This window comes from Lontra canadensis, unplaced genomic scaffold, assembly GCF_010015895.1.
Source record: "Lontra canadensis isolate GAN:19392208 unplaced genomic scaffold, GSC_riverotter_1.0 scaffold13, whole genome shotgun sequence".
In the NCBI taxonomy this organism is placed as follows: domain Eukaryota; kingdom Metazoa; phylum Chordata; class Mammalia; order Carnivora; family Mustelidae; genus Lontra; species Lontra canadensis.
Genome location: NW_022631007.1, coordinates 25,482,561 through 25,496,515, shown reverse-complemented (window position 1 = coordinate 25,496,515; position 13,955 = coordinate 25,482,561). Strand labels below are relative to the sequence as shown.

Genomic DNA, 13,955 nt, shown 5'->3' with positions numbered 1-13,955 from the left:
ATAATTTTAGAATAGGATTGCACAAATACAGAAGTCGTGCCCTAAAGGCTCCAGCAACAAATTAATACAAATAATTCTGGCAGTCTCATAAAATTACATTTGTCTATGCAGAGATTCACTTTTGAGATGAAAATTACAAAATTCCAAGCCAGAAGAATTAATGGGTAAGTGCCATTAAAAAAAAAAACAAACAAAAAAAAAACACAAAGTTGCTGGAAATATTTTCAAACTTTTTTTAAACTTCAACAGTAATCAAAGTTATTTCTCTGACTGTAAGTAACATCAAAATGCCAGCAACTGGACCATTTTAATCAGTTTTATTGATTCGTACTTTCAGTTCTTATTCAGTTAAAAACAAGGCACATTAAATACATCTTCTTATTGCTCTATAAATGCATGCAGCTCATTCTGTATATCAAAAGTAATAAATAATGGCGATAAAACACCAAGACAGTTATAAAAATGACAACCCAGCCTCAAACACAGTATTTAACAGTCCCATCTAGAACAATAACCCAACACATACACGAAAGGGCCACATTTAAAGGCATGCAGTGCGCGTATCCACTCCAGCACCGGCTTGTACTTGAGTCTTTAAAAACACAGTAGGGCTTTTTTATTCCCTGAAAACGGTGGACATAATGCAAAACAGTGCAAGTTAGAGCGTCACTGACTTTAATGTTATTACATTCATAGGCCAAAAAATCTTTACCAATACATAAAAAAGGAAGTAAGATCGGTGATCATCCTTACAGTATGTTTAGTCAAAGTCACAATGAAATTTGTGTTGTTGTACAAGACACAAAGCCACATATTTTGGAAAAGACAAAACGAAGCTAGAAACTAAAGCAGAATAGGGAGCATGCATTTAATAGTAGAAATCCTAAAGTTGCACTTGGTATAAATTGATTGAAAGCAAGAATCTTGCAAACAGCGTGAGGGCTATGAGGCAGACAGCCTTGGCTTAACAAATAATCCAGCATGGTCACTATCGTTAGGACTGTGGTATGGGGCTATTTAAAGGAGAATCCATCTCTTCCCCACAGATGGGGGTTCCTTCACCTGAATCCCCTTAAAGGCTCTTGAAACAAATCACTTGATGATAAAGACAATCTCTGCACCCCCCACCCCACCCCCACAGAATCACCTAGTATCCCATACATACAAAAAGAAAAGAAAAATTCCCTTGTCCTTAGAATAGGTTTTGAAGGGGCTAATCCCTCCATTTCCTTTCCCCTTTTCTAAAATCAGGTACAGAAGCTGTACAGGTTTAATTAAGAACTCACACAAAAATGCGGGGGTGCTTTATTCACAGTAAAGACTTGGAACCAGCTCACTTCCAAGACGAGTCTCTGGGATTGGTGAAGGAGCGTATGTTTTAGAATTAGCAGATTTTCAGCAAAAGCAGAGACACTCAAAGGAAGCAAAGTGTGCTTTTCTTTGTCCTTAAAGGAACTTACTCCGAGCAAAGCGTGCACAAACCAGCCTGTTGTACACACACAGTTCTGCACAGGCCAGCCAGCCTATTAAGCCGGTCCCTACTGTAATGGGTTCAGGGTTCAGGGAGGGCACAAGTTCTCGCTATCTTGATCTAACTAGAAAGAGAGAAAGAGAGAGAGCACAAATGTACTGTATTGTGGTACGTCATCCATGGTGCTTTAAAGGACAGCATTTTTATCAAGGGTCACCAGGTTCTAAACAGTGGAACTTATTGTCTTGATTAAAAAACAAAAACAAAAAACAAAAAAAACCCACTAAATTACAAAGCCACATGCTTCTAATGTTTTTTTGTTTTTGTTTTTGTTTTTGTTTTTGTTTTTTAAAGGCAGTGTAAAATGCTCCCACGTTGAAAGAAAAATGTTCACAGTGATACCTGGGAGCATCCTTGGCTCCGTTTTAGGTTTTCCTTATGGAAGTGGCAAATCTGAACTTCATTTAAAAAAAAACAAATGAATGTTTTGAAGTGGGATGGGGGCTTAGGTTGAGTGAACGTCCAGTGTTAACATTATGACCTCCAGGCTCATACCCCAGTCGAATGAGGCAGAAAGGTACACTACAATGGTCACATAAATAGAAATAACAGCACAAAGTGTTTTATGTATCAGTTTAAAAAAAAACAAAAACAAAAAAAACAACCTAAGATCTCAAGTCTGTGCAATTAAAGCCTGCCATTAAATATAGAGTTCTATCTCCTATTACATACACAACCTGATCTTAGAAAATAAAAAGACAGGTAGTTAACCTCACAGAAGGAAGCACAGTGGGTAAAAATTCAGATCATTGGTTAAAATGCTAGTGAAGTATTGCAAAAGCATCATACCACATTGGCCCTTTAAATTCAATGCATTATTTGTTAAATTCAATACAGGTTTATTTTTGTTTGTGTGTGTGTGTGTGTGTGTGTGTGTGTGGTGCAGGAGGGGTCTGTGTGTGGGTATGAGTTGTGCGTGGTTTTATTTCTTTTCTTTTTCTCTGTGGTTGAGAACTTTTCCACGAAGGAGAAAGGCTTTAAGCAACCCAAATGACCTTGAATACTGAAGCATTGTGCCTTTTTACAAATAATAAAGTTAACTAAAGGTTACTTCGATCCTCTTTTACTCTCCATTTGAAATTACTCCCCCAAAATGATGCAATAAACTAAGCCAAATGGGCCATGTTTGACAACAACACATGCTCCACAGTTTAGGATTTGGGGATTGAAAATCGTGCTATCGTGTGTGGATATACACACACAGATTTTAAATCTTTAACTTTATTACTGCTGTAAGGATTTGAGAAGTTTAGTCTCATCCCATTACATCCAACTTGCCACTTAAATGCTGGTTTTAAAATATGAAAAGCAAGGATCTTCCTGGCAACTATAATAGTCAAAGAAAAACCAGCAGTGACTGGGGGGAAAAAAATGAATTGCTGAGACGAAACTATCAGTGTAATCCAGCAAATGTCAATGCTATCCTTATCGTACACCTGTGATTCTGGAAGCGTTCAGAGTTTCTCTTTGAGACTCGCTCCTGTAACCAGATCTAAACTTTGTCTTCCCTCTCCAGTTTTGCCAGTCATACCCTGGATATGAAACTACACAATATTGTTTGGATGGGGAAGAAAGACCAGCTCGGGGAAGAAGGATCTGAGTGGTCTCCAGAAATGCTATCATTTCTATAGGTCACTCCCTGCTCAATTTCTGTTAGGAGCAAATCCTACCTACAGTCTTAACGTCCAGAGCTTGGTGCACGTCACGAAATTTTTCCAGCTTCTATTCAATTTTGGCCAAAATGCTCTGTCCTTAAGACTGATCCAGAATAAATGAAGAGACAGACAAAAAGGGAGTATGTCCAGTCTAACAGGTCACAAAATGGATGCAAAACATTAAATCGGTGAGAAACAAGATGAAATACGCTGTTCAGAAGCTAGACTGAATGGCGAAGACAAATCAACGCCCTGAAGCTTTGGAATGTTCCCCAGTGTTAACAAAAGCAGCTACCCATGGCCACTATTTTGGAGTGGTCTAAGTCATCTCTGGTTGTTACGGGATGATTGGTGGTTCCTGTGTCTGTTGGCTGTGGATGTACCGCCCAGACTCACAATCCTCCACAGCTTCGGTCCACTGGAATGGGGACTCTTCTGTCGAGGTTCTCTTCTGCAGTTTTCATCAGGATCGCGAGCCGGCTTCCGGACACCCTTCCTTTCTGAATAGCACTCATCAGCTTCAAGAGAAAATAGGCAACAGGGTCAGAAGGCAGCGTGCTTCCCCGCTTCTTCACCGCATTTTAATGGTTACCTCTGCAGCAGCTCCATCAAAAACCCATAGCGGGTGTCACAGCTCCAATAAGAAGAATACAATCTTTGAACATCTCAAAAGGCAGGAAAGGGGCAGATGTTTCAGGGTTGTGAAAACTATACCTATCTAGCCAATCAACCTGCTTTTAAAATGCAAATCAAATGCATCACTTTTTGCCCCTTTCATGTGCTCAGGGCACCTATTTTTTTGGAGCCACTCAAATATTGGATCTGTAATTTCATTTAAAAATCTTAAAAAGGAATCTTGGGGATTGAACAAAGACAAATCATGACCTATATTTAACTACTCCTTTTTAGTGTTACTGTACTTGACAAATTCAAGTCCCTTAAATCCAAATTCCTTAAAGACTTTTTAAAGTAATTTACATTTAAGTCCTTGAAATGGACCCAGAGATCTACCTTAAGAATTAAAAGCACTCCACAGCCCAGATTTTAGTTAATTCATTTTTATCCAATGGATAAAATCAGAATTAGTCTTGAAATTACATGCAGTCAGCGGGCAAAGGCCTTTAATCTGGAAGGCACTTTGCAATTATGAGCATGGGGATTTTTTTCTTTCTTTCTCAAGTTGATGTGGTTTTAACTATTTGCTTTTCTTGATCTCACTTTCCCAATCTTTTGTATTTATTTATTTGGAAAAGAACTCAGCCATTCACCAGGAAAAATTCTCAAAATATTTTTAGGGTTATACTCTTGAGCCTACAGAGATACATTTCTTAAAAATGACTCTGAATAAGAGTCAGAGGCATCTGCCAAAGGGTTGGATCAGAATTTCATGACCTTATTAAAAGCTGTTTCACAAGCCACTGCTTATTAGAGATGGACTCCTACATGCAGGACGTCATTAGAGCCCAAACCTAAAAATAAAGTCATGTAACCATGCAACATCTGTAGTGATCGAACGTTCCATGATGATTACTGAAAACACAGATCTATATTCAAATAGGTGTTTCATGGGATAAACATGGGCTCTTTATGTTCGGAAAAGAAAAATAATTTATTTTAAAAAAACACACTGAAAACATACTTTACGTCTGACAAATGGTGTAACATAAAGAATGCTGACATCTAAAGGCAGAACAATTTACTGTTTATTGTTTTGTCTATGGTTCCATGAAGACCTTCTAAGTTTATCGGAGCTAACAAAACTGATAGAGCTAGAGTTTTTTTTCTTGATTCATAAACAGTATATGATGTACCAACCTTTAAAAATTCAGTTTTCTTTAAACATTACAAGTATCTTGAAACCATATTATGAGGGGAAAAAACAACAACAACATTCAGGTGTGAATATATTTCATGAGAAATATGGTCAGCATTTTTTAAGTTGAAAATTACACTGTGTATTTGTACTTAGTAGAAGCATGAATAGTCTCTTTCATTTAGAAGTGGACAAGAAATAATTATTTAAAAACTCTACAAGGAACTCTGCAGATGGTTTAAATTATTTTCCATGTGTTTAATTCTATTGCACTCAAGAAAATTACTTAAAACCCAAGCCACATAGCATATCCATAAAATTAGACTCTTATTGTTTCTAAAACTCCAGATCTTTCAACCCTAAATGCTATTGTTTATTTACAACACGCATGAAATGAAGCATAAGCTATTTCTTTGAAGAAAAGTTTTCTAAAATTCTGAGACAAACAATAAAATATTCTTGAGAAAAAACTAGACCAAAAAAAAAAAAATGTATTCAATGGTTTCTAATTCCCCAGCATATATTTTAAACTCCATTTCAAATGTGCACTTAAATAGTAAGCTAAAGAACTAAACATTCTTTTTTGTAATGCTGGACACAACCTGTGAAAATTTTCTGCATTTAGATTCAACAATGCTCTTATCTGCAGCTCATCTCCAGAGAGACAATTACCATTTCCTTTGCCTTGATATTGTTTGTTTAACTTGACACAGTGAAGAAAGGGCTGACATTGACCAAAATCCCCAGCATTAATTTATTTCATGTTCAGCATTCATCATTGCCAGGGTACAAGCAAGACCTGGCATTCATTTGAAATACCTGCCCCGAGAAGCACTGTGGAAAAAACCCGACCACTTGGAAACCAGTGCATTCTTCATATGAACAGAGTCCTATGCACAGCTACAAATAATGTATGGGTTTATTAAATTTCCTTCTTTTAAGCAACTTTTAAGGAATGATGCGTAGCCTTCAGTTGGAAGTTAGAATAACAGAATTTGCTTTCTTCACGATTACGATTAAACAATTGAGAATTGGGGAAGTGGAACAATGGAAATAGAAATGCTTGAATTATGGGGTCTTGACCCCAAAAATACAGGTTTCCTTTCTTTCGCTTTTTGGGTTTTTCATTATGTGGGAATATAATAATTACATTGCAGGGTCTCTAGTAAATATCCTCAAATCAATACAACTAGAATTTTTTTTTTAACATCTTTAAAAAAATTACTTTCCACATTAGAAATACGGTGTGTGCCTCTTTTGAAGCAGGCGAAAAATGGTCTGGCAGTAGTAGTCCATGGCATATTTTTCTAAAAAGCATACTTCTTATTCAGCCCTTTAAACCAGGATTAACTTGTTCATCGAAACTGCCCAACACAACAGAACATCTTAGAAGAAGAAAACAAAACAAAACAAAACAAAGAGAAAAACAAGAAAGAAAGAAAGAAAGAAAGAAAGAAAGAAAGAAAGAAAGAAAGGAAGAAAGAAAGAAAGAAAAGAACATGCTCCAGGCAGACGCTGATCCTTGAGCGCAGACCCAGGCAAACTTTGCTGGCTTCAAGCATTCTTTTTTTCAGAATGACGTGTGACAACGGTGTGGACTTAAGAATCCATCCTGAGGGGGCGCCTGGGTGGCTCAGTGGGTTAAAGCCTCTGCCTTTGGCTCAGGTCATGATCCCAGGGTCCTGGGATGGAGCCCTGCATCAGGCTCTCTGCTTGGCAGGGAGCCTGCTTCCCCCTCTCTCTGTCTCTGCCTGCCTCTCTGCCTGTCAAATAAATAAAATCTTAAAAAAAAAATAAAAAAAAGAATCCATTCTCGAACAGCCATTTACAACCAAAAGATAAAAACCAAACGCACATGTTTCCCCTCACCACAGCTCACCTGCAAAAACTCATTGAGTTCCACCTGTCCATTTTTGTTCAAGTCTACTTCATTCAGAATTTCATGTAGTGTATTTTCATCCATTTGGACGTTGATACTCTAAATGAAAGGAAAGCACAAAATAACGAGGTTTAATTAAAAATGATGCATGCCCTTTTATTAAAGCTACCAACCTTTCAAAAATTACAGGAGAAAATTACTCATAGAAAGCATTAGAGGCAGAAAAAATGATCTAATCGAGTTTTTATGTTTTTTTACTAGCAAAGACATTGAGCTAAAAAAATCTTACCTCTAATACACGCTGAACATCAACAATGGTAATAAAGCCCTTTTGGTCTGCATCAAACTTATGAAATCTCTTCTTGTACCTGGAACACAACATTGAACATTGGAAAAACATACCTACGTAGGTCAAGTCAAAACAGAGAAATATCGAAACTTGTTAGAAGTACCTGTCGATGTCGGAAGGCAGGAGGCTAATTTCAGAGCGATCTGTCAACTGTTCTGATCGAGATTTATAGCCCATTTCATAATACAGAAACTTCCTGGCTGTTTCAAGTTCCTCCTAAAACACAAGCATACACAAAGTTCAAAGATTTATGGAAAGAATTATTGATTTTTTTTCCTTTCTTACTTTTCTGACCAGCACAATTTTTTATTTCTTCCAGTTTCACCGAAGTATAATTTATATTCAATAAAATGCACCTATTTTAGATACGCAGTTTGATGTATACTCTACCACGATCAAGATATAGGACATTTCTATCACCCGAAGAAGCTTCCTCTGGCTCTTTTTCTTTTTCAGTTGATCTGCTAGGCTGAAGCCATCACTGATCTGCTTTCTGTCTCCAGAGTGTTTTCGCCTTTTCTCGAGTTTCAAATAAAAGGGCCCCTATAGTACATAGTGTTTTCTGTCTGACCGCTTTCACACAGCATGATGATTCTGAGACTCATTCATGTTGTTGAGTGTTTTAATATTTTGTATCTTTTTCCTGAGGAATATTCTCACCCAGTATCATCTAGCCAAATCTAGAAAACCCAATCCTTGTGGTTTAGTGGCAAATAAAGCAATTAAAGGTGACAAACAGCCACTATGATGTGGAGGCAAAGACACTGACAGACATCATTGGATCAGCTACCCTGAAGCTTTGTCACAAGGATGCTGAGAGTTGGGTGGGAGTTACAGAGTCAGGAGAAGAAACAAGTTCTCCGAACAGTTACTCTGGCACTTTCCACTGTCCCCAGTCCCAGCAGATAGTAACTATCGTTGAGAACACGGTCTTGCTTTTTCACAGCACTCTCCTGCTGGCTTACAGCTTACAAAAACCGTCTTTTTCTTTCCTTTCTCTTTTTGGAATTTTGTACTACATTTGCCCACCTTCTGTCTTCTGGTTCTGTTCTTATTTGCCACAATATTTTAAAGCTCAACGGTAGTTAAATAATCCCATCTGCAAATTCTCTGAGTACCCAGAGATATCATTTTTCTGGGCTGGCATATAAACTCGTTTAGAGCAGCCTCCTATTTGAATATCTATTTCCTCTTACCAATATTTATTTTGCTCTTTTCACACTGAAAACTGTTCTCCTTGACAAAAAAAAAAAAAAGAAGGAAAGAAATTTGGTTTTAGACTCTGAGTTGAATTGTTATCTCTTTTCTCCAGCATTCAAGAATATGGTGCCACTCATTTTAAGCAATGATCTAGGTTAGGCCTTGCATGCATTCTTTTCGATTTTTAAAATTTATTTTTGGGGGCACCTGGGTGGCTCAGTGGGTTAAAGCCTCTGCCTTCAGCTCAAGTCATGATCTCAGGGTCCTGGGATCGAGCCCTGCATTGGGCTCTCTGCTCCTCGGGGAGCCTTCTTCCTCTCTCTCTCTCTCCCTGCCTGCCTCTCTGCCTCCTTGTGATCTCTGCCTGTCAAATAAATAAATAAAATCTTTAAAAGAGAAAAGTTTTTAAAAAATAAATAAATAAAATAAAATTTATTTTTGGTGTCCTTAGCATTTTTTCCCCTGACACTGTTAAGGGAAACTCCTGACACTGTTCTATTCCGACATTCGCATTAGTCCAGGAACCCTCTCATTGCGGAGCACCTGTCTTCCATCTATTTTAAATATGGTATTTATCAGCTGGCTTTGTTCTGAATCACAGTCCCATTTCTTCACTTGCTGACCCCTTTTCCTTCTCATAAGAATCAATTTTGAAAAAATTTCTTTTTGTGAGGCCCTCTCAATTGACTTAAGTGGTCTTCTCTTTAAAGTCTCTCAAGGAAATGTATGTATGTATGAAAGTATAAAATCCACCTCACTAAACGCAATGGCAGCATTTCCCAACATTCATCTTGAGTAGTGGTAGTCTCCCTCCCTCCAGCCCTTCCAAAGAGTGAGAGGTGGGTCCATCTCTGATTAAGTTCCCTTTTGGAAACGGACAATGCACACGGGCATTTGAAAGCACCAAACCATCTGTGCTAAAGAAAAAAAAAATGGTTTCCTTTGTTGAACTCAGAGTTTCCCAAATTCTTCTGTCCATGCAGTCATCTTTTGGTTTACACCTTGCAGAGCACAATTTGGCAATGTCCCATTCTCTAAATGTCCACCAACTCCTCTATCAATCCCCACTTCCCTTAGACAATGTGTTCTTCCCTTATCAGTTCTTCTGATGTTGGATTCGATCTCTCGAGTAGCTCTCAATTTTGAAAACTGACATGCATTTCTCAGGTATATACTGGTTGTAACCACTCAATTAGATTTCAAGATCCTTGAAACTATGAGCTAGTTATTATTCCTCTAAAATATTTGGTATAATGCTCAGTATACAAGTCACTCATTAAGTATTGACTGGGAAAAACAACCACAATTCATCTACAGAGAGTTATTTATCACCTTGTTCTGCTTTCACTTTTGCAGGTTAAATAATCCCAATGCTTTTAACCTTTTCTCAGAAGTCCAGCTTTCTAACCTTTAATTCTTTTTTTTTTTCCTTCTCCTTTGTTCTCTCTAGACTGTCCACAGGTCTCATTAATACTCCTACAGCTCAGATACTAGGTGGTAACTTGAGGTCATTTATTTCTCTTACTTTGTTGATGGGGGAAGGGAAAATATTCTGAGCACACAAATCTACTCATAAAACTTGAACTGAATGAAGTTAAATCTAGTTTCCTCAGGAGGGCCAAACACAGCCAGTTTACAGAATTTTCTTCCTCCTTCCTACCTCCTACAGCCTGAATTCCTGGCACCAGCTATCTTCCTGCATATTCAAATCTTTCCAACCATAATTTTTACAGGAACACATTATCCCCAATCTTTCTATATGGTAAAAAAAAAAAAAAAAAATGATTGGCATTAGTAAAGGCACAAGTTTCATTCTTGGGTTGTCTTTGTAGGCAGCTTTAGTCCATCACATCGAAATCGACACTGGAAGAGCTACATCCAGTCCTGCCAATGCGGGGGCAACAGGGCAAGGTGGGGAAAGCTCAGGCCCTGAACTCAGAGTACCTGGCTTCAGCCCCTGTTCCACAATTTACTAGCTGTATGAACTCTGACTGGATGTACTCACTGATCCTGTGTTCTCACCTATAAAAAGGGGGTAAAGGCTAACCAAAGGTTAACCTTGTGGTCAGGTGAAGGACCTCTTCAGCCAGTGACTCCTGCCATCGGTACACTACAAACATTGCACTAAAGTTAGGAGAAATTTAAAAAGGCAGGGCCATGGTTTCAGCCACGAAGACCCTGAATTTGATAGTCTAAAGCCAAGCCTCAAAAATCTGTTTGCTTTCCCTATATTTCAGGTGATTCTGATATGTAACCACCTTTGGGAATCTACACCAGAATGAGAATGTTTTAAGGACAGGATCTATGCTCAGGCCTTCCTTACACCTTCCATATAGGACACAGATGCTCAGTTATGTTCATTCACTGATTGACAGTTACTTATTGAGGGCCTACCATGACGGGCACTGAGGTTACAGAAACAAAGCAGATCATGTTGCCTCCATTGGAAAGCTCATTTCCTGGATGAGAGGCAGATAACAAATAAACAAACAACGGAATACATGGTATATCCAATAGGTATAGATGCCAAAGAGAAAAATAAGGTAGGGAGAGGGACAGGAAGTGAAGGGCTAGGCCATGAGGGTACCCAGGAAAGCACATTCCAGGCAGAGGGATCAGCAGGGTTTAAATAAGGAAGAGCAACTCAGCTTGTGGGGAATGAGTGAATGGGAAGTCCACGGGCATCAGAAAGGTGGTGGCCAGATCCTGGAGACCTTGTAAACAAACCGCTGTCATGACTTTGGCTTCAAGTAAACCAGAGGGTGTTTCGGCAAAAGTAATTGTTCATGATCAGTCCTCATCCTACTAGTCGACCAGCATCATTTGATACAGTAGATTACTTTTCTTTTCTCGAAATATTTTCTTCCTTTCCTTCTGGGACACAACTCCTTCTTCAGTCTTCTCACCCTTTCTCCAACCTCACTAGCTATCACTTTCCCTTGCTTGGGACATCTTCCTTATCTACCCCACTTCCGAACTCTGGAGAGCTCCAGGGCTGTGTTGGAACAACTTGCTGTTATCTCACTGCACAAACTCCCTATATGATCTCGTCCAGCCTGATGGCTTAAATACCAACAGAAATTTATATCTTTAGTTCAGACCTCCCCTCTGAACTTCATTTGGACTGACATATCCAAAGATCTGGGCTTATGTTTTAATAGAATCGCTAAGTTTTTAAAGTAAGAATACTGCCCTGTGGGAGGGAAGCTTTTATAATAAACCATGGAAGAAATGCTGGTAGCTGAAAGCAGGGTGATAGCAGCTGACTGTGTTAAGAAGGGGTTGAATTCAAGCCACTATTTGAAGATAAATATGATACGGTTTGTGGATGGATTCAGATCAGGTATGATACTGAGATTTAGGTCTAAGGAACTAAAAGGTGGAATAGCTATTTTTGACATGGAGAGGTCAGTAGTAGTAGTAGTCGTGAGTGCTGGTGGTGGTAGTGAGTGGGGAGAGAGAGGAGGAGATCCAAAAGAGATGGTGCCATGAATTGAACTGCCCCCCTCCCCCAAATCCATATGTTGAAGCCCTAACCCCAATGTGATGGTATTCAGAGATGGGGCTTTGGCGAGATTTAGATAGATGAGTCTTGAGAATGGGATCCCTCTTCCTCCCTTCTCTCCTCCATGAGAGGACACAACAAGATGGCAGCTCTCTGAGAGTCAGCAGGAGCACTCTTACCAGAAACCAACCATGCTGGCACTCTGATCTCAGACTTCTAGCCTCCAGAATCGAGAGAAAGGAATGCCTGTTGTTAAGTCTAGGTAAGCGTAACCCTAGACTGCAGTATTCTGTAATAGCAGCCTGACTAGATGAAGACAGAGAGGATTCCAGAAAGGAGTTCAAGAAGGAGGGAGGAATCAACTGTGTCAATGCCACTAAATGCGTGAGTAATGGAGGACCAAGAACTGACAAGTATATTGAGCAACATGGAAGCCAGCGGTGAGTGTGATCAGAGCTAGTCTCAGAAAGTGGCAAAAACAAGCTTCAGTGGAACCGGTTTAAGAAAGACTGGGCAGGGGGTAGGAATGGAACCAAGGAGCACAGAAAGCATTTTTTCCTATAAATACACAAAAATGTCTCTGCATATTATAACAATTTGGTTTAATTAAAAATCATGACAATCTTCTGTTTATTACAACAAGCCCAGGGCTGTACATGTGGGCATCTGAGCATCACTGTTTTTCTTTTTTTTTAATTTGGATATAAATATAAAATTCCAAATGACACAAATCAATAAGCATTTAGTGGTCAGGCAATAAAACCGCTATTTCCTACCAAGGGCAAATTTGCACAAGTGTGAATTTCACCATGGAAATTTAGAATACATTCTAAAAGTGTTTTCAATGAAAACCAGAAAAGTTTCTACCCACAATCATTATTATCCTACTTTTTCAGGAATTATGACCACAAATTGAAGAGTATTTTTCTAAAAGGGATTTTCCAGAAACAAACAACACATTTTGAAACCAGAATATCTTTCCAGTTGGGATCCTAAGACCTAGCAATACTAAACACATTCCCCACATGCAGAAACTGGCAAGAAATCAAAAGTTCCCACTGAAAACTATACTAGCCTCTACTAACAAAGACGTGACATGTCTTGTGGTTTTAACGGAACTGTGGTTTCAAAGACTTCTATATAATACCTCTTTTTTGTAATCATCCCAATTCAGTTCTCTGCCCATCAGTTCAACGATCCTGGGGAGGGCTTCCTCTGCCGCCTGGACATTTAAGAAGGCCAGGCGAGTCCGCCGTGAAATCATATCCACTGCTGTACAGGCATACTCCTTAATCCCATATTTCACCTGAGTTGAAATTAAAGCAAAATTATCAGTGTGGGCTTTATCTTTAAAAGAAGAAATAAAATTTCACTTAAAAATAATTCATGCTCGGGGAAAGTGACATTGCTCTTTATATACCCTGGTCCTCTAAGAGGCATGACACAAATAAGGACATCATACAAGCTCCCCATCCACCTGCTGAAGGAGGTTTATAAATTGGGACAAAATGGAAAAAAGCTGACGCCTTCTTCCTGAACTGACCCTGGCACAAACATGCAAACTGCATTGCTTCCCATTTACCACCCACAGTACTCACTTACCTCTTTGCTTATACAACATATGGATGTTAATTTACATAGCCATGTAGACAAAGAACAAGTATTAAAACCTATGGTTTCAGGGCACCTGGGTGGCTCAGTGGGTTAAAGTCTCTGCCTTCTACTCAGGTCATGATCCCAGGGTCCTGGGATCGAGCCCTGCATTGGGCTCTCTGCTCAACAGGGAGCCTGCTTCCTCCTCTCTCTGACTGCCTCTCTGCCTACTTGTGATCTCTGTCTGTCAAATAAACAAATAAATAAACTTAAAAAAAAAAAGTATGGTTTCATCTCTTTAGGCTGTCCAGAGTTTTCTGTCTAAGAGTATCAAGAGGACAGAAGGCTTGTGGTTAACCAACAAACAAATGCTCACTGGACCCTCGTCCTTTAAAGTATAATGAATCATAAATAAATATAAAGCCTGGTC

The 13,955-nt window shown here is 38.9% G+C and overlaps 1 protein-coding gene across 3 annotated transcripts in view; it reads right to left on the bottom strand.

Annotated features, from left to right (window-relative positions):
• Positions 1–302: 302 nt before the first annotated feature.
• Positions 303–13,955, bottom strand: part of GPD2 (glycerol-3-phosphate dehydrogenase 2) — a 143,100-nt gene continuing 129,447 nt past the window's right edge. For 2 of the 3 annotated variants that reach the window (XM_032857845.1, XM_032857846.1), the window contains exons 13-17: positions 13,080–13,238; positions 7,331–7,443; positions 7,168–7,246; positions 6,879–6,977; positions 2,565–3,704 (exon numbers count right to left, since the gene is read on the bottom strand). In XM_032857845.1, the coding sequence (XP_032713736.1) occupies positions 3,579–3,704; positions 6,879–6,977; positions 7,168–7,246; positions 7,331–7,443; positions 13,080–13,238 (576 nt within the window). In that variant the 3' untranslated portion in view covers positions 2,565–3,578. Of the gene's footprint in view, positions 1,596–2,564; positions 3,705–6,878; positions 6,978–7,167; positions 7,247–7,330; positions 7,444–13,079; positions 13,239–13,955 lie in introns of those variants that run through there. The other variant, XM_032857847.1, reaches the window with a different exon arrangement.